This window comes from Seriola lalandi, unplaced genomic scaffold (assembly GCF_002814215.2).
Source record: "Seriola lalandi dorsalis isolate HSWRI2012SDOR001 ecotype SW California unplaced genomic scaffold, Sedor1 jcf7180002054646, whole genome shotgun sequence".
In the NCBI taxonomy this organism is placed as follows: Eukaryota; Metazoa; Chordata; class Actinopteri; order Carangiformes; family Carangidae; genus Seriola; species Seriola lalandi.
The window spans coordinates 253,266-273,719 of NW_019525199.1; the positions used below are offsets into that span (position 1 = coordinate 253,266).

The 20,454-nt window shown below is 41.1% G+C and overlaps 2 protein-coding genes across 2 annotated transcripts in view; both read left to right on the forward strand.

Annotated features, from left to right (window-relative positions):
- Nucleotides 1-703: 703 nt before the first annotated feature.
- On the forward strand, nucleotides 704-9,199 carry ppm1da (protein phosphatase, Mg2+/Mn2+ dependent, 1Da). Its single transcript, XM_023420479.2, has 6 exons — nucleotides 704-1,383; nucleotides 2,179-2,407; nucleotides 4,290-4,414; nucleotides 5,270-5,451; nucleotides 5,580-5,804; nucleotides 6,753-9,199. The coding sequence occupies exons 1-6, from the start codon at nucleotides 849-851 to the stop codon at nucleotides 7,161-7,163; spliced, it is 1,707 nt and encodes a 568-aa protein (XP_023276247.1). The 5' UTR covers nucleotides 704-848; the 3' UTR covers nucleotides 7,164-9,199.
- Nucleotides 9,200-13,579: 4,380 nt separating this feature from the next.
- The window catches only part of brip1 (BRCA1 interacting helicase 1), a 51,254-nt gene continuing 44,379 nt past the window's right edge, over nucleotides 13,580-20,454 (forward strand). Inside the window, exons 1-6 of the mRNA XM_087177758.1 lie at nucleotides 13,580-13,725; nucleotides 14,081-14,229; nucleotides 14,704-14,815; nucleotides 15,192-15,491; nucleotides 16,024-16,157; nucleotides 16,304-16,438. Of these exons, the coding sequence (XP_087033884.1) occupies nucleotides 14,137-14,229; nucleotides 14,704-14,815; nucleotides 15,192-15,491; nucleotides 16,024-16,157; nucleotides 16,304-16,438 (774 nt within the window). The 5' untranslated portion in view covers nucleotides 13,580-13,725; nucleotides 14,081-14,136. The remainder of the gene's footprint in view (nucleotides 13,726-14,080; nucleotides 14,230-14,703; nucleotides 14,816-15,191; nucleotides 15,492-16,023; nucleotides 16,158-16,303; nucleotides 16,439-20,454) is intronic.

Here is a 20,454-nt window from a genome sequence, read left to right on the forward strand (position 1 = left end):
GTTTGGGTTTAGGTTAAGGTGTTTAAGTTTTAGTATTTGTTCTGTTATTTTGTTAATCAATACATAAAATAAAATAAAAACCTTAAATGTAACATGATTCATCAATTCATTCAAATAGTTTCATTTCAAATTTAAAAAAAGTGCTGGAAAATAGAAATAAAATAAAGAAAATATGACAGTCGAAAATATGTGTATGTTATCTATGCTTCATTATGCAAAATATTTTCCATCTCATCTTATTAAAACAATTTAACATTGAAAATACAGGAAACAATCATAACTTCTGAAAGTTATGAGATACATAGTAAAATATGAACAATACATGGAAACAAAATAAATACAATAAAATGAAAAAAATGAGACATAATAAATCAGGATCATTAAACCGAAATAATAAAAAGTATTTCAAAAAGACAAACTAAACTATAGAGGAACCATGAAAGAAAAAAAAGATTTTAAAAGGAAATTATTTAAGGCCTTACAATTCTCTAGTGTTTGTATTGCTTTACTTTTCTTTAGTCCATGTAATGAATCAACATTGTGCCCAATTATTATTTTGAATTGTTGTATATGTGGTTTCTTTTTAATCCATTTGCATTGGTGGTTGTAGCATTTTCCATAAGTTAACATGTTAAAGACATTTTTCTCCTCTAGGGGGCAACAGCTGCATAGACGTGACACATGCACGTGCTAGAAGAAGACAAGCTGTGACGTCAGTGCGTTGGAGCATGCCTACTACGCTCGAACATAAACAAAGGCAGTACGCAGCGCTGGTATAAACTGTACTCTTCTGTCATTTTATATGCTAACAATACCTACAAATTGGGGAGCGACTTATTCCTGGAGCAATGGAAAATGCATTACTGATGCGAGTGAGTGTTTTTACCGACCAGGGAGGCAGGAAATACATGGAAGATGTGACCGAGATCATAGTGGAGCCCGAGCCGGGAGAAGACGAGCCGACGTCGGGTGAACCAGAGGAAAGCGGTGAGGGGGGAGACTGTACGGTCAACTCTCCGGCGGTGCTCACGCCTCTGCACCGGACTGAAGAAACCGCGGGGTCCCCGGAGGTTCCGGATGAAACATTTGAACCTGTGCGAACGGAAGACCAAAGCTCATCCGCGGAAACATCTTCACCGGGAGGTCAGAGCCCAGCCAGCCGAGCTCAGCAGCAGACAACGGCGAGCCGTTCCCGCCGTTCCGTGGCGTTCTTCGCCGTGTTCGACGGTCACGGGGGTCGCGAGGCTGCGCAGTTTGCACGAGACTATTTGTGGGAGTTCATGAAGAAGCAGCGGGGGTTCTGGTCCGACTGCGACCGGGAAGTCTGCGCTGCTATACGGAAAGGATTTGTAGCCTGTCACCACGCTATGTGGAAAAAGCTACGTAAGTTTCCGTACTCCTTACGAAGTTATGACATTATGTTACCAACCGGGACGGTTTAGCTCTGAGTGTGAACCCCGCTCCAGACACCAGCACCGGACAGTCTGTGGCCTACACCCCAAAGTTTTCACTTGTTCATTAACAACCAGCACTGCTAGCTAACATTCAAGCTGAATTCACCATCATATACTGTGAACTCAGTCAGCTGAGTCATTCTCTTTTAGCTTTATAACTTGTCATATTTAGTATTTATTTCTGCTGCTATGTAAATACAAAATGATTAATGGGGCTAACAGTTTTAGCAAACAGTAGCAACAAAGCTAACAAAGTTAGCACTAGCCGCCGGTTCACTCAAAACAAAGCGTAACACAGACAACCAGTCATCAGTTTACATTAAAGTATGTCCTCAAGTTATTGTCTGTAATATTGTACTTATTGTTTTTGACCCACTGTGTGTGTGCGTTCACATATTACGTTTTTACTCATTACTAAACCAACTATACAGTGTAGTAGCTAGTGTGTGTGATATATGACACAGACACCAGTGTGTTCAGGTGGATATGCCCGGGCACGTCAGCTGTTTTACAGCTGTTGTCTACACACAGTGTCTATAAGGCGCATGTCTGACTTGGATAATACAGTATAGACCAGCTCCAGCACAGACAGAGGCCAGTGAACTGACCCAACATTTTGCTGTGCTGTTAAATGTGTTGTTCAGTGTATAAGGGGAGTATAAACTAAGCAGTAAATGGTTATAGATCAGTAAAAATATTCATTTTCTGTCTTTCATTTTCTCAGCTGAATGGCCAAAGACACTCACAGGCCTTCCTAGCACATCGGGCACCACAGCCAGCGTAGTGGTTATCCGAGGAAATCGCATGTACGTGGCCCATGTTGGGGATTCTGCAGTGGTTCTAGGGATCCAGGACGACCCCACAGTCCCATTCATCAGAGCTGTGGAAGTCACGCAAGACCACAAACCCGAACTACCCAGAGAGAGGGAGCGTATTGAAGGTCTTGGGGGGAGGTAAGGCTTAATGCACAAGACACCTTCCTTCTGCATCTTATTTAAATACAATACAATATTAATGTTAGCTGTGTTCTCTGATGTAGCCCACCTGTCAAAATGTGTTATGACATCTCTGCCACAGAGGCCCACATTGAATCAAACTGTCTGTCTGATGTTGGACAGTTCAGAGTAAATAACAGGATATTTCTCGGAACAAAAAAAACATTGGTCTAGTAACAGCATATTCATTCTCATGACTCGCCCCCCACCCCCACCACCACCACCACCACAAAGAATTGATTGTAACCAAGAAGCATCTGTTTTTAACAATAGTAAATCAAATGTTATCTGCATCAAAGGATAATCTTCTTTCTGCTGTCTGTGACATGTCTGCTGATAAGATGTCACAGTGATGGGCCTCTGGGTGGCTTGACAACAACCAGACTTTTATGCTTACACGACAGGGTGAACTCCATAGCTTTAAGGCCTTACAGTTGTACAATAAGTTTTGATGGCATTGCTGGATTCAGCTTTACTGCATAAGAAAATATAAAGATGGTGCATTTGATTTAGTCATTTTGTTGGGAATGTCAGAGATCGAGAAGTACTGCTTTAAAATCATATTAAGTCTGGGGCGTCGTGTGGCGTAGTGGTCCCATGTGTAGAGGCTACAGTCCTCGCTGCAGTCGGCCCCGGTTCGAGTCCTACATCGGACGGCTTTTACTGCATGTCATTCCCCCTCTCTGCCTCCCCATTTCCTGTCTCTCTACTGTCCTGTCGAATAAAGGCATAAAAAGCCCAAAAAAATATACTTTAAAAAAAAAAAAAAAAAATCATATAAAGTCTGAGCAGTAGGGTCACTGAATCAGATATCACTCTTGTGATTATCCTTAAACATGTGGGAAGTAAAGTGAGTTCTTTCTACTTCTACTCTACATGTCAACGCTCCCTGTGACACGTGTACGAGCAGAAAAGCTGAAGACTTGGAATATATTTTCTGTAATGAATCCATAAACTATTTGCTGCATCTTCTACAGAAGTAACACTCATTGATTTGTCAGTGTAGTTTTGCAGGTAGTGACAGGAGGAAAAAAACAAATCGAAATGGAGTATAAGAGAGTTTTTTAACTGTCTGGATATTATTATGGGACAGATAATGTGATTTATAATAGTGTGTCTCATTATGTTTTGGGGGAAAAGATTAACAGCTGTCACTCTGCCAGATGTTTGTATTATTTTTGGGACCATATTGATTGCAACAACTAGCTACGGCTATGAGGAGCGGATATGTCTTTCTTTTCTTTTCCTCAGTCAGTAGAAATGTCACAAGAAACTCAGATATCATGCAAAAAAACATATTTCTATGAGATATCAGAGACAACACAGAGATATTTTGTCAGTTTTAATATGTATATTTCTGCTCTGACTTCCAGTTTCCTGCATTAAATGAATTAAAATGCATCAAAGTGGTAGTAGTGTGTTTTCCTTTTGTGTATCAGTGAAATGACATTATACCGAGTATTAAAAGTGACTGGGGTTGAGTTGCAGCAGCCAGGAATAACTTTAAAGCAGGATTAAGTCACCTTGATTTTTAACCAGTTTTTAACTAAACTATAACTAACTATAAAATAAATCTTTCTGTAAAAGTTTATCCTCTTCAAAGGGGTCAGTGGAAAAAGCCTCCAGAATAAACACATTTTCAACAAAAGCAGCAGTTATCAATAAGATGTAGCAGTCTGCTTTAGTTTTAGCTGGGTGTGCCTAATAAACTGGCAGCTGAGTGTAATCATTGTTGCAGCACATCCATAATGTCTAAAACTATCTCTCTGTAATTTGTGGGTTCTTTGCCGGAAGTGATCACCCGTTTTTCTGTCCTCTCTCCTCCCGTCTCTGCTGACAGCGTGATCAAGAAGTCTGGAGTGAACCGGGTCGTCTGGAAGAGACCGCGGCTGAGTCACAACGGCCCGATCCGCCGCAGCACGGTCATCGACCAGATCCCGTTCTTGGCAGTAGCCCGAGCTCTAGGTAAGAACAGCAGTCATCACAGTGAATAACCTGTTAACAAGGCAGCACTAATAAATGAGTGGAATAATGTTGTTATTTTTTCCTGACCATGATAAATTTACACAAAAGATTTATAACATGAAAACTCTGAATTTAGTAAAAGCATGTTTAGGAGTTGTCACTTATCATCAGAGATCAGAGAGTTCAGTTTTTATTCGATGACTCTTGGTCTTCAGTTTAATTCTACGGACTCATCCATTGAGAAAACACTAGAATCAGAAAAAAACAGCCACTTTATATTATTGATCTTTGATTTATTTGCATTTATAAAAACTGTCGTCTGGTTGATCAACTGCTTTTGTTTTCTTTGATCAAACTCTGCAGACTGCAGTTTATATGACAAAACAGACATCAGGAAAAGAAGCTTTACTTTCCTTTGCCTTCCACAGTTTTTTATAATTTAAGGGCTTTGCACAGTTTATATATATATATATCCACTCCCGTATCGTTGGGGGTTCAGGATTGTACAGAACTTTGAAACAAGTGAAAGATAGGAAGGGAAGAAAATGTCAAACACTTTAACTACGTTTCTTTTTTATCTTTTATTTTATTGGACAGGGACAATGCATATTAATAACATTTCTGACAATATTTCAGAGTTAGCCCGAGAGGCAGGTTTTCATCTGTTGTCTCTGGGCCTGCAAGAGTAAAAACAGCACAAACATAAAAGCGTAGAAGATTGGAGAACTGGACGACAGGAGTGAAATGAATACAAACAAAGCTGCACTACATGAAGACAGAAAGACGAGCAACATGAAATCACCTCAGTGTTCTCGTGTTCACAAGTTTGATTTCTAATAAACTTCTCTGCACCAGGTGACCTGTGGAGCTACGACTTCTACAGCGGGGAGTTTGTGGTTTCTCCTGAGCCAGACACCAGCGTCGTGACCCTTGACCCCAGAAAACACCGCTACATCATCCTGGGCAGCGATGGCCTGTGGAACATGGTTCCACCTCAAGAGGCCATTTCCATGTGTCAGAACAACGACGAGGTGATGGTGAGTGACACTAGTTTCTGTTATTACAGGTGGACGACCTCCTGTCCGACCCGCCTGGACTGTGGTCTGTTGTAGATTAATACTCTCCTCAGACGGCGTCAGCATCAAAACAGCCTTCTGTGTTTCAGGCACCGTGTGGAGTGTCGAGCGCCCGGCAGCTCGTCAGCCACGCTCTGCTGCGGTGGCGCCAGCGGATGTTGCGCGCCGATAACACCAGTGCCATTGTCATCGCTCTGCAGGAGCCCGGGACGTCCCAGGACACCCTGCACCACGAGGAGGTGCTTCTCGACCTCGCCAAGGTGTCCCAGTGTCCCCCTGCCTCCATATCCCGTGCTGACACTCCTCTCCTCCAGGTGAGGGCAGGGTGACGAGAAACGGTCATTGTTTTAAACTCAACTGTCTGTCCACCGTCAGCTGTTAATGAAACATGAACATTGAGCTGGGGGGTGGTTAGAGGATGGGGGAGCATTATTTGGTGGTCTATCAAATTCAGGGCAGGTAGCTTTAGTTAAAAACAGTTCTTGCGCCAAGAAGAAAAGGCAAAAATGACACCCACTGTTTGTCACTTGCGGTTATTAATGACGTTTCAGTCCTGAGACCTTAATCGGGCAAAATTCATCACAGAGAGCAGCAAATAGTGGCCTCAGACATTATTCATTCACCTGCAACTTTTACACAATTCATTCTGGTTGATTTCAGGTGTATAAAATGGCAAGTTTGAGTCAGTCTGCATTTGGTCTCAGCCATTATGCTGCCCACTACTGGAACCAGCTGCCAATGGAGATCAGATCAGATCTACCCGAACCATAACTGGCTTTAAAAAGAAGCTAAAACTTCTCTGTTCTCCTCTGCCTTCATGTAATCTTTAATATGGCACTTTAATGACTTATTGTCTTTTTTATAATTATACAGTTTTATACAGTTTTCTTATTGTGCTTTCACTTCTGTTTTTATGTTTCTTTTATTTCTGTTAAGCACATTGAATGACCTTGTATGACAATGTGCTATACAAATAAATTTGAAAAACGCTGCCAATCAGAGGACGCCAGCTCCACCTGCAGTATGAATTAGGGCAAATGAGCTCATTGAGAAAGTTTCCATTCCCACAGCTGTTCCTTGATAAATCTTTTAAACACTGGTGTTTAAAACCAAATTCTATAGGTCATTGTGATTTAATTGACAGCCCTTTGTCACAAATTGTTTTTATGTTGTACCGAAAAAACTGAAGGTTAAAGGTGAATTATCCTCATGTATAAGTGAAGTTTGCCATCCCTGTTTCTTCTCCTCTTCCTCTCCTGCAGCGGCCTCCAGAGGAAGACTCTCCCTCTGCCGTGTGCGAGCTCCTCCCTACCCTGGAGCGACGGGACGGACTATCAGGAGGCAGCAGCCTGTACCACATGAATCTGTCTGACCCGTTTACTCTGACTCCGCTGTGTCCGAACAGCAGCGCTGAGCTGCCCAGTCAGTCCAGCCCCTCTGACAGAACAGCTGGCAGCAGGACGCCCAACAGCAAAAGAACTATTGATGGATCATCGCCATCATCGTCTTCATCGTCGTCACCATCATCCGGCCATTCGGCTAAGAAAGCCCGGCGCAGGACTGCCGACAGGCCGCCCCTGGTCCAACACAACGCAGAGAAGAAACAGAAGGAGTCCAGTAATGTGTCCCCGATTCTTCAGCAGCATAACAAGACCACAGTATGTGTGTACTGAAACACACACACACACACACACACGTACGTACATACATACACACACACACACACACACACATACATACATACATCAGCCTGCTGCCTCCCACTGTCATCCTCGTCTGCAGTGGCATTCCTGTTCCTTATGTTTGCGACTGTCCTCACTAACTGTGCTCTACAGGTTATGGAGAGATTTGTCTACTTACTCAGCACCAGTAAAATACTTAAACTTAAGTTTTTTTTTTTTTGTTGTTGTTGTTGTTTTTTTGGACGAGTGCTCATTTTCATAAAACTTCCTGTGTCTTTGTTTCCTCTGTGAAATACTGACTTCACCTCTTTCTGGTAACACTTGTAAGAAGTACGTAATGATGCTGGCGTATATATTATGCATTTTATAGTTGAGTATGAGAACTAAGTCAAACTGTTCATTTAAAACAAATATATATTTTTTATATATTATTTTAGTGTCTAATAATAAAACATGAAAATGTCTTTTAGATGAGCTTTCATCTCCTCCTCACTCTTCCCAGATACCATTGTGTGCACACCCTGTGTTTAAGCATATTTCTGTATTTTTATTATTCTCATCATATTTAATCACTGGAGATTTGTCTTGAATATGAAGGTGCTGCTACAGTCACAAACCAGTAAGCTACTACATTGTGTATATTTATAGGTAAATATATGTAATAAGTGTGGGTAGCATGTTTTTTTCTTTACGAGTACATGTTTGACAGAGCACATCTGCCCCTGTGAGGTTTCCAATCAAGGAAGTTGTTGTTAAATTTTAATTGCACAATTAATCTGAAGGGATTAATCCTCTCCCTCAGTCATTTTACATTGTTGTGATTTGTAATCGCTTCCTGTGAGCCTGCTCCACACACTCATACATCAGGTATGAATTTAGTTTTCTGTTTCTGAGAATGCCTTTCAGCAGCCTGAAGCTTTTGCAGGAGTGTGTATGTCTGTCTCTATTATGATGCGTTTACTGAACGTCAAGGGGGCTCGAAAAACAAACATTTCCTGTGGCTCAGAGTTTATGTTTCTGATTATTTAGTGCTGCCAGATTTCCATTGTGACTCCACTGGAGGTATTAGTGATGTCACCTTGTCTGTCGGCCACACATGTACGGCAATAAGAGAAATGCTCCATCACAAACATGTTGGTCCCGACAGACAAGGACTGTCTCACACCACCAGTCTATCCTGCCACCTTATTCAGATAACAGCTGTTGGTTCTGTTTCGTTGAGGCAGGTCGAGAGGTTTCCAGAACATTTTCTTATACAAGCCATTGTCCCTCCACGCTGCACCTGCAGTTGTATCGTTACTGATGTATGCACAAGGCTCATTTGTGAGTAAATACACTCTGCATGGACTTTCTAAGAGAATATTTTTGCACTATTATGGTGACTATAATTGTCTTTGAGGAAGAAATGTTTTCTTTTTTCCTTTGAAAATGATGTAGTGAGAATTGGAAGAGATGATCGGAGTCTAAAACGAAAAGTTTCAGGACAAATAATCAGATTATTTTAACTTAAACAAAAAGAAGGGAATCCTTATTAATCTGAGTAATTTTCAGAACATGGCTGTGCCCTCTTTTACCTCTGATGTTTTTCTTACATGACAGACAGTGTATGATTCAAATGATAAATATTCACTGCGAGAGAATATTGACCATGACACAGATACGACACACGTCTTAATCTTTGTAAAACCTTGTTACATTATGATGTATTTTCATTGAGCTAAGTGCAATTTCTAATAGGAATTTGTAGCATTATGAATTGGTTAAAAAATATTGTACAATATTGATTGACAGTGTTGGAGGAACGATAATGCTCATGTGTGACATGTTCTCTCTGCAAATACAGTCTCTTACCTTGGATCCCTGTATGATTTTTATATACTATTTTTGAGAATATTCATTTACTCTGTTGAATAATGACATACCTGATTTAGATGGCTGTACTGACAGCAGACAAGTGCATGTGTACAGTGCAAATGTGAAAAACACTTACCTGGAAATAAACATATTTAAATAAAAAGTTGAAGTTACTGTGCTTTGCAAGAGGATGGTTTCTAATTCTTAACACCTTCTGCTTGTTAACTGATTAAATTATAGAATAATAGCTCACAATTGTCTTAAGCTGAGGACATCACTTAGTTTGATTTGAATACTCAAGTTTTTTCATAACGTCTTAATATTTGTTTTTATCAATTTTTCATATTTTATTTATTTTTATTATATTACTATCCTGCATACTTATTCGACTTATTCATCTTCCGTATCGACATTTTGGCACTTTGAAAAAAACCACACAATTTATATATATCAATAAGTATATAAAAATGGACGTCAGCGCTGGGGCTGGAAAATGAAGCCAATGCGTAAGTGCCTTAAACATGCATTCTATTGATTGGCCATCAGGGGGCGACTCCACTGGTTGCAAAAAGAAGTCGATTGTATTGAGGTCCATAGGAAAATGACCCTACTGCTCACTTGATTTGTTACCTCAGTAAAGGTTTTCGTTATGTGTTTATGGTCTGAATCGCTTGTTTGACGTATTTCTTCAATACAACGTGATGTTCATTTTTCAAATTATGGTCCTGTTTAGAAGAAAATAGACGTTAAAACAGAGTGGTGGATTTAGTGCGTGGCTACTGCTTCATTGACACACAGGGGCACCTGCCTGATAATCCGGATATGACGTCAGAGCAATGTGTCCGACATTTGATTTGTCATTGTGTTTTCAGTTCATCAAAGTTAGCTCCAGCATGTTGTTTGCCTAAAAATGTCTTGCTCGGCGTCCAGTTGTTCTGTTAGACACTCAGAGGAGTCGGCGGTTCAGTTTTTTCCCGGTAAGTACAAGTCTATTTCTTTACTAGGCAAAATTAGCATCCCTGTTAATATCACAGTTCAGGTGAAGATGCACCTTGCTAACCAAGCTAGCCGGTTAACCTGGGTTAGCCCGTGGAGGTGTTCAGTCAAAGCCCAATAAAAAGGTGAATTTTAGTCAATTTTCGTGTGAGCAGTCAGTAAGTGAAATACTCGGTGAGTAAAATGGGCTGTTGTATCTTCTTTATTTGCACAAATCAGCTGCCTGGTGCTGGATGTGAGTCCCACAGCTTCAGAGGTTTTTCTTTCTCAGCGAAGTGGTTCCACAAAGGGTTTATATCTTTATGCTTCATGTGAGCAGTGCAACATCTACTGGCCTGAAAGCAAAATGAGCAAATACAAACGTTTGTACGTCACAAACTGAATGTAAGTATAAGGGAAAGCATGATTGTATTTTATATTCCAAGCATAGATTTATATACTGTCAAAGCAAATCAAAATGTTTTGTATGCATCAAATGTGTCAATATCAGTCAAGTTAAGCTCAATGGCCCTCATTTATCAGACGAACGTGCGGCAGAAAACCGTGCGTACGACCGTTTCCACGCAAGCGTCGGCATTTATCAATTTGGACGTGAGCGGACGCTACGATCAGATCTGACGTCAGGTCTGAGCTCGTGTACGCAAATCTGGATTTGCGGTGCAGCAGCAAAATCTGGCTGAGTCTGAAAATAATTATTAAACAAACCTCAGCATAAACAGTCACATACACATTTTGATAGAACAGATCAAAACGGATTCTTAAAACGAATAAAACAAGATAAAAAATTTGAATTTGAATAAAGCCCACGTTTTTTACTGATACCACTCTTTTGTACAATAAAACAATATGAGAGGCTAAATAGCCTAACATGACATCTAATTATTGCACGTTAAAATTTGAAACAATAATAAATACAAGCAGAAATGTGTGTTTGCAAATTAACTCATGGCAAAATTGTGTAATTGTTTTTTGTTTTTTCCGATGGGTGTGACACAACTGGAACAACAATTAAACATCTGGTGAGATAATCATTGTTGCACTGTGGTTGGTCAGATGTTTACTCACTCCCTTATTTAAACAGATGCTTTGACAGTTATCAAATCATAACGATGGCAGATTTACTGGTTTTGGAGGAACAATACGCGCGTGTCAGACGTGAGCGCGTGTTCAGAGACCGCAGGGATCTCCAGATTGCTGGGTTTCCAAATTTGGTTGGAGCAATTGATTTCACTCGTGCGTCTGAAGGCACCATCCATGAATGATTACGCATTCATCAATCGCAAAAACTACCACTCTATAAATGTGCAGGTGATTTGTGATGCCAAGCTCTCACTCTTAAACGTGGTGGCCAGGTGACCGGGACACACACGATTCTTTTATTTTTCAAACAGCTGTGTTGGCGCGCGGCTGCAGGAGGCGGCGCTGCAGAGCCAAACTCATCTCCGTCACCCTCTTCCACACAGCGGTTTTATGAGCTCCTGTGATCCCGCTCTTCAGACTGACAAAAAGCACATCCTTATTTTGCGCCACCTCGGATGTCAGGATGTCGATCTCCATCTCTGAAAAGTTTCGTTTTTTGCCAGTAACTCTTCTCTCCATGTTTGACCTTAGTGGGCGGGGCCTCGGAACCAGGAATATTTAAGGGCGTAACATGTTAATGACGATCGAATTCAGCCGCCGCATTGATCAAGAGCCGATCATTCGTACGCTGGGATTGGTCAGATACGAATGTTTCATGAATCACACGTGGATCCTATCGTACGAACAATTCTGCGCTCAGATCTGCGCCTGTTTTCACGCAAGAATGATAAATGAGGGCCAGTGTCTTTGTTTTAAACTAAGTGTCAAAACTGCAAGTTAATTTGCAATGTGGGCAAAGAACATGAATAAACACTATCAACATTGTGTGAAACAGCCACAATGATGTCATGATCAAGATCTCCATCTGTTGTATTTCAGAGTTATCTACTGAAATGAGCATGTGTTGTAATACCACTTTATGACACTAGACGCTGTGTGCCGTCTTCACCCGGTGGCCACGTGGTCCAGAGGGACATTCCCGGTTATGAACATTAACAAGAGCCGCGTGAGGACGAGACTAAGTGACTCTCACCTGCGTGACGTCATGCGCATCAAAACCACTGTTTTTGAGCCAGACCTGGACTAGGTTTACATACTGCAGTCCAGATCTCAGTCTCACCCTTCACATTAGTGCAGGCAAGACATGTGTTTAGTCCTCTGAGGTGAATAAATTCTAAAATCTCAGTGAATTGATTTTTTTTGTGACGATCAAAACCACTTTTTTGAATTTAGAAGTTTACAGTGAGCATTTAATAGTGAATCATATGTAATGTTTCAAATGAACCTAGATATGTTTCATCTTCCCAAAAGGTTTTTTTTCCAGACAGACATTTTCTTCATTTTATGTTCTTCAAATATGAATATATGAATATTTTGTTTCAAACAAAATAGAAACTAAAGTGAAGCTGAAATGAGAATCAGAGTTTTGTCTCCTGAGCTGAAGAGCAAAAGTTCTTCAGGAATTTTCTAGTTATGTGCAATGCAATAGCCTTGAAGGCATTTTATTATTCTGCATACTTATTCGTCTTAGTCATCTTCCGTATAGAAATTTCAGCGGGCAACTAGTCCCGCAGCCTTGAGAAAACCCAGACAATATAAATATATATATATATTTATTCTTAGCGATTCGAGTAACCATGGCAATGTAAATGCTGATAAAAGGTGAAAAAATTCCCAAAGAGAATGAATGAGGAGACGTCTTCAAAACAACCAAACCCAGCCCTCTACTTCAACACACACACACACACACACACACATACACACTTATTGACAGAAACACACAAACACTATCTCTACGATATTATTGTCATTGAAAATATGTTTAAATAAATAAACCTTCTGTGATTAAATTGTACTGAGTGTTTCTTCATATTTACCATCTGCCTCATGATGAATCTAACAGTCACTTTGGTGAATCAGTGTTTTCATTGTTAAAATTGGTAAGTTCATAAGACAAATTAGAAAAGCACAAACTCTAGTATCTGTCTCTAGATCCTGTGTTGTCACTGTTGAAGGACGGACACATTTAAACATTTCTATCATGTTTGTTGTTGATTAAAGCAACATAGAAAGTCTTTGATTAATTACAGATTGTGTTGTGATTTCTACACTGTGCTGCTGCTACTGTTAAAATTCACGCTCCATAAAAACCATCAACAAAGCAAAGCTTCATAAGAAACTGTATTTCACATTATGCATGATGCGGGTGGGCGTACTTGGTGTCCTCGGGGACACAGGTGATGTCACGGCAGTTTGCCACTTGACCTGAACGGGACCATGCGGATGTTTAACTAACTAACTAACGTCACTTCCGTTGTGTTTTTGACAAAATGTGGGCGTAAAAATTGCTACTTCCCACAAGTATTGGTGACTTTATACACCAGTGAAATGTTGTCGAGTGAAGTCTATACTCACCCAAAAAAGTTTTTCAGAGAAAATACATGGCTGTACTCCGTATTCTGCGATGTTTCACAGTCAGGATTTTATTTTGAAGGCGGTTTCAGGAAGCCCCGTGGCTTCCTGTTTATCGCGCAGATGTGATTTTTGAGAGCGGGAAGAATCATAGGGAGAGGAAAGTTAAAGGAAACAGCCTGGGTTCGTCTTCAGAGTCGTTTTAAATACTGTAAGAACATTTTCTTTTGTCCAGTGTTACCAGTTTAAACTGGGACCTGGATACCAGCGACAAATCAAAGTAACGGTGGACAACTTAGCATTGGCGTTAGTTCAAGCTAGGTGGTGAGCAATAAGTAAGCTAGCTAACAAGTGACTGTCAAGTGTGATGTAGACAGTGACACAGACAGGTCAAAATAACGTTTGTCAAACTGAAATTCTTCTAAATTGTGTTAGTTAAGTCGGTGTTAACCATGTTAGCTTGTGAGATAATCAAGTGCAGTGTTTAACGTTAACTAGGGCTAACGTTACACCAATATGTGGTCATATCAGGTTTATCAGACGTCCTGTTTTTGTTTTCTTTTTAGAGATATTTCTGTGAAGCAGGGACACACACAGGGATAAGTCTGTGGAGCCGAGGATCATGGCTACACCCCGGGTGGAGTACACCATCGGAGGGGTGAAGATCCACTTCCCCTGCAAGGCTTACCCATCCCAGCTGGCCATGATGAATTCAGTGAGTAAACTGTCAACACAACAGAAACTTACAGTCTGGTCCTGGTGTTATTTATAGAAATAAGTAGTATAAGTAGCCATGTAATATTAATACATTTGTAAATCAAAATCTAAAACTGAATTATGAAGTTAGGAAGTTATATGACACTATTTGCAGTATGTGTGATTGGCCCATTAGTTGTCTTCATGCAACTTTGACCAATTAACTCTGACATTATTTGAAAGCTATAATTGGAGAATTGGTTCCTATGCGCTCCCACACAAAAGTGACAACTACAAGCCTTATATTCCCATTTTTATAAAGTTACATTTCTCCCATGTTTGTGCCTCTGTAACTTTGGTTCAGTATCTTTTATGCCACCATCTTTTATGACCCCCGGATGAAAAAATTTGTGCTTTCAAATGTTTTATTACAGAAAGTGTTTGAAACCCATGACAAAATAGTCTTATACTCTTGTGTTTGCCTTGTCTACAGATTGTACGCGGGCTGAACTATGGGCAGCACTGTTTGCTGGAGAGTCCCACAGGAAGTGGAAAGAGCTTGGCCTTGCTCTGCTCTGCTCTGGGCTGGCAGCGGGCTCAGCTCGGTAAGCCTGGTCTCACTAAGACCAACATATTTTTCTTTCTTGCCATTTTCTTGTTTGAAAATATATTTTGATCTTGTGTAATATGACCTACCCCATATTCGACGTCAAACTCGTGTCGATGCTGCTGGAAACTTACAACAAGAAGGAGTCCTGGTGGAGAGGAAGAAAGCAGGCAGGACGCTTAGAAGATATTTTCTTTGGCTAAGACAGAAAGAAATGTGAAGCTTTTGCACACCAGATTAACATGCACATGTTTTTCCTACTGGATCGTGTTGATGCTGAAAATCTGTGTAGACTTACTATTATTCCTACTGAAATTGATCAGGAATCATTAAGGGAATTGATAAAGAATCTGTGTTTCCATGTGTGGTGACAGCTAAACTACAAGAAGGAGGAGGCACAGGGGACGACAAGAGCCAGTCAGATAAATGTGCTGAAGACTGTAATAAGTCAGACGTCACCTCCGTCTGTCAGTGTGTGTGCCACAACAAAGCCTGCAGGCCCTCAGCTACACCAGCAGCTACACCAGCTTCAGCTACACCAGCAGCTACAGCAGCTTCAGCTACACCAGCTACACCAGCAGCAGCAGCAGCAGCAGTTGATCCCGATGTTGTGGACCTCAATGAGTCCCCGTGTAAAGAGACGACACAGCTGCAGCCTCCAGCTCCTGGACAAAGTGAGTAACATCCATCACTAATATTTCTTGCTGTTGGATTACTGCTTAGTATAATTCTGTGTATAGATTCGTGGGCATGCAATTTTGTAGGATGATAATTATCTATTAGATAATGATGAGCTTGTTTATTTTCTTTGTGCTTGTTGACTCACTTGTTATTATGTGTCATGTATTGTTTTATGTGCATTATTGTGTTGTGATGAGCACTGAATATGTATGGTTGTATTGTCAACATCAAACCTGTATAAACCCCAAGAAGAACAGCTGCTGCAGTGCAAAAGCTAATGAGGATCTTAATAAACAAACAAACAAGGTTTGTATAGGTGTGTACAGGTTAGTATAACAGTAAGCTAATGTTGCAGAGGCAGGTTAGCGGGACTAAAATGTTTTGATATTTTTATCTGTGCCAATGTTTTTGCATTGTCTAATTGTAATTAAGAGAAGAGATTGTAGGATACAGATAAAGGCACTAAGCCATTTACACACTTCATTTCTGTTTCTAATCCAAACATTTTTGTTTTGTGTTGCTTAGCGCCGTTACAAGACGAGTCTCAGCCCAGGAAACAGTCGATAGCCTCTCGTCTGTCTGAGAAGTTCCAGTCTGCAGCCAACAAAGACGACGACTTCCAGCCAGACAGGAAACGCATCCGCACTGCGGAGCACAAGGTAGTCATAGATGCTTTGTATACGCATTTATGGCTTAGAGGCTTGATGTATAAATTCTCATAAAAATAAAGAATAGTAATACCTGCAGTGGTTAATGACGGTTCTAACACAGAAATGTTGAAGTAAAGTTTGTGTTTGTTCTTCAGGGTCGGAAAAGGCAGCGTCTGGAGAAGGGAGTGATTTTCATCGATGATGATTCGGAGCTGGAAAATGAGCCTCCGGATCAAAGTGTGTCGACAGAGACAAACAACCCTGCAGCTGGTTTGTTCTCATCATACAGTGTGAGTACATCACAGAGGGAGAGGCAGAGTGACACTATTCATCTACTACTGACACCATCTTTGATGTGGCTGTAGTGATATAGTTTAATTGATTACTTCAATATGGACAGGATAGAATATTTAGGCATGGTCCACCTGTATCATCATCCACTCACTCCAGCAAGAAAACTGGCTCCTCGTTCAGTTACACTGGAAACCAAAAAACGTTATTTTAAAAATGTTGAATATTAATGGAAAATATTAAACCTTTTCACAGGAGTCATTTTTACCAGACAAAAGCTCAGGTGTATCTAATCTGGTTAATGATGTTGTGTTATGTGTCTCAGTTCTGTAGCAAGACACTAATGTGTAACCTGGACACCTTAATGAACCACAGCCATCATTAATGTTATTAATTACACCTGTGCTTTTCCTGTAGTGACATGTCAAAATGAAAAGATCCTCTTTGTCCACTACTGAGACATTAAATAGAACAGAAGCATCATTAGATGTTATTAGCTGATAAAGCTCGTCCTTCTGTAAGATGTTCAAATATCTGCTGTGGGAAAAGTCTGTTGAACCCGTTCAGTGTCTTTAAATGGAAACACAGACTGAATTACAGCTATTAATGGACTTGGTCTTATTTTATGGTTTCACCATGTCAGCAGTAGGTTCAGAATCAATATTCATCATCACCACCAGGTGGCGGTATACTCCACCTAATTGACCATGGCTGTGGTTAAAGTTTAAAACATGTAGTTAATGTGTGTTTGTAAAAACATGTTCGTTTTAGAAAACAAAGTATATAAATGATAGTTTAATACAAACAGTATATTAAACTATATCACCTTAAGAAACGGGAATATTCGTGTAAACAAGGGTCTGTGTATATCCACACAGGTTTTACAATTACATGTGACTTGAACTGTTTGTTGTATTTATTCATGTGATCATTTTCATGTCTTTTGTATGAAGTCAAATGATCTGCAAATTACTGATGAATGATTGACTTCTTTTTCCCCCGTTATGGAAAGATTTAACGCAAATAGTAAAATAAAAAATGAATACACCACATAGTTATTATAGTAGTTTACAAGTTCTGCAGTGATAGTTTAATTTCCTTCAGACTCAAAAGCACCAGTCCACAGTCACATTAATACAAATACCCCATTTATTTTAATGAGTGTAGAGACAATATAAAAAAATACCTCAATTTAACAGCATCACAAACTATAGTCTCTAACGTGATCATAAAACTGGATCAAAACCAAAACAAACAGGACGGAGCAAAAGTTTGTGATGGATAAAAATCTAAGCATTTAAAGCGCTTAAAACATTTGCACAGTCCTGTATATAACCTTCATAAAGATCAGATTTTTGTATGGTTGCAGTTTGATCGTTTACAATTTCTCTTTTTGTCTAAAATTGCCAGAAATTGAAAAAATCCAGTTATATTTTCTCAAATTTCTTGCTTTATCTGCCCATTAGTTTAGCACTTAGTCAGTTTACCATCATGTATAATCACATATAATAATGAAATGTTTTCTGCTGTAAGTTGAAAGTTTAGGTGTAGGATCTCGTATCAACCCATTGGCGCATTAAGAAGCAACCAAAGCAGGTGCATCAAGTAACACCGTGTTCTTAAAGGTATCACGATGCGGTTTCTGGTGAATTATCCATGTTCCTGAGTTCTCTGCAGGTCCCAAAGACCAACAGGTTACCCATAATCATTACACATGCTCAACAAATAAAACACTGTCGCAAAGCTCACAAGAATGGCTGAACTCTCGCAACTGCATCTAAACCTGCCAGGTGTGTGGCTTGGATTTAGAGCTGTGGATGACGGGGAGGTGGAAAAAGAGGAGGAGGGAAAGTGAAGTCGAAAAAGCGCATCCGTCTCTGGTTTCCCTGCAGCTACATGACCCGGGCTCTTTTGTCCTGGGAGTGCTGACTGACGGCCTGAATGGGGCCCTTTGAAGCAAGCTCCAGTTTTAATTAAGAGGGTTTGCCTCGCCCGGCCCGCTGATCTGTGAAAGCCACGGGGATAAATATTGAATGGGGTTCACCCGCTGGTTACTGCGCCCGAGGGATAAACAGGTGCTTTGGAGGGCAGATATTTGCCACGGTCCCTCCCTGCACAGTGCGGTCATATCGGGAGGAGGGGGTGTTCGGTGTCATGTCTTCTGAGGTACTGGCTATTGAAGCCCACCCTTATTGGAACGAATTCCTAGCCCCTGAAAGCTGTGGAATGAGGAGCAAATTGGCATCCAGCGAGAGGCGCCAGTGATACCTAAGCGATCCGCTGCCTGCGGCCCCTCGGTGCCCTCTGACTGGCCCCCTGGAGTGTGAGATTTCCATCTATCAGGTGTTGGCAGGGAGTAAAGCAACAGAAGCCTACCTGTGAATATTCGGAGGTGTTCAGTAACACCACTGACCTCTGTTCTGTCAATTCAAGAGGGCTTTAGCCACTGCGTACACTCACACCTGGCAGTGTCGGTATCCCAAGGAACTTATCATACCTGAGGGAACCTAGTAAACCTAAAGAAACTTGGTATACTTGTACTAAGTCAACATGGTATACCTGTAAACCTAAAGGAACTGAGTATACCTGTACTAAGTCAATATAGTGTACTTGTAAACCTAAAGGACATTTTCACACCTAAAGTTGGTTTGATCTGGTCCAACTCAGTTGATGAGTTTGTAAACTTGTAGGTTTGGTTTGCTTTCACACAGAAAAATCAAGTGAACCAAAATGCATCATTACAAACCAGGTGAGAACGTTCACCCCTCTTACTGATCAGATTGTCTGGAGCAGGAAAGTAAACACAGGAAGAAGGTTACGGGAATCGTCAAGCTCAAGATTGTGAGTTCTAGTTCTAGTGGAGTCGAAACGAGTTCAGAACTCTTTCACACCAAAAACGAACCGCTCCAGAGTTTGTTTGGGACTGGACCGAGACCACCTCCTCGAAAGGGTCTTGGTGTGATTGTTTCGGTCCGCACCCGAGTGTGATTACTGTTTTCACACCTGCACCAACGAATCGTACCAAGGGGGAAAACAAACCAGGGTTCGGTTTAACCGGACTCAAAAAAACAGGTGTGAAAACACCCTTAGTATACCTGTACTAAGTCAACATGGTATACTTATAAACCTTAAGGAACTTAGTAAACCTTTACTCTACAGTAAACCGACACATGCCTTCCCTCACGTTACGTGTTGTCTGACGGACAAAGCGAAGGCATTGTCATTGCTGACGGCACCCAAGGAGCAGCACCAGTGAAATTGTTCTGCGCTGAAAGAACCAGTATGTTCTTGTTGCGAGAGGAGCTGGTGTCCCGTTTGCCCCTTTTGCCAGTTATCTGCATTCCTTTCCAGGGGGTGTCTGCTCTGGGCTGTGGGGCCAAGCTTGAAAGCTTGTTGTCCTGGCATCTCGGGGGGCAGGCGCGTAAAAGGATACTCTTGTGTCAGCTGTTTCCTGCTGCAGCTTTTGACAAGGGCCTCTATTCATCAGCAAGCCCTTCTACTCTGCCCCAGCCCACCCCTCCTCCCCCCTCCTGCCAATGAATAAGTAATTATTGGCCATCTTGGGGCAGGATATTTGGATGGCTCTATTTAATGTGGCAGCAGCAGGTAAGGTGATCGGGCCCAGGGCCCAGGCTGTGAAGCGTAACTGTTCCAGAGGAGAAAGGTAACTTGAACTGGTGTTGGGGCCCTGCAGCACCTCTGTTTATTTTTCACATGGGCTCAGGGCTCGTTATCCCTCTTAACTCTGAGAGATGGCTCTCTAAGGGCCCTCTCTGGCCTGTACTCCATCACACATTGTAATATTTGATGGGCAAACATGCTTGGAAAATCTGAGCTGGTGGGTAACCTGAGCCACTCGTCTGTCGTCACAAGTGCTACCTTCTGATCCCCATTGTAAGTTGCGATGCGTGACAGCACATACCATTCATTCTTACCTGGAATCATTCAGGTAATTTGCAGGGAATTTAGGGATAAACATTTTTTTCCAAGCTTGTGAATAATGTTTATTGATTAT

Bases quoted from the DNA above. Each gene is read 5' to 3' on its own strand.
- ppm1da (XM_023420479.2), top strand. From the start codon at position 849: ATGGAAAATGCATTACTGATGCGAGTGAGTGTTTTTACCGACCAGGGA. The intron at 2,408-4,289 runs GTAAGGCTTAAT...CTCTGCTGACAG, and splicing joins ATTGAAGGTCTTGGGGGGAG to CGTGATCAAGAAGTCTGGAG. The intron at 4,415-5,269 runs GTAAGAACAGCA...TCTCTGCACCAG, and splicing joins GGCAGTAGCCCGAGCTCTAG to GTGACCTGTGGAGCTACGAC.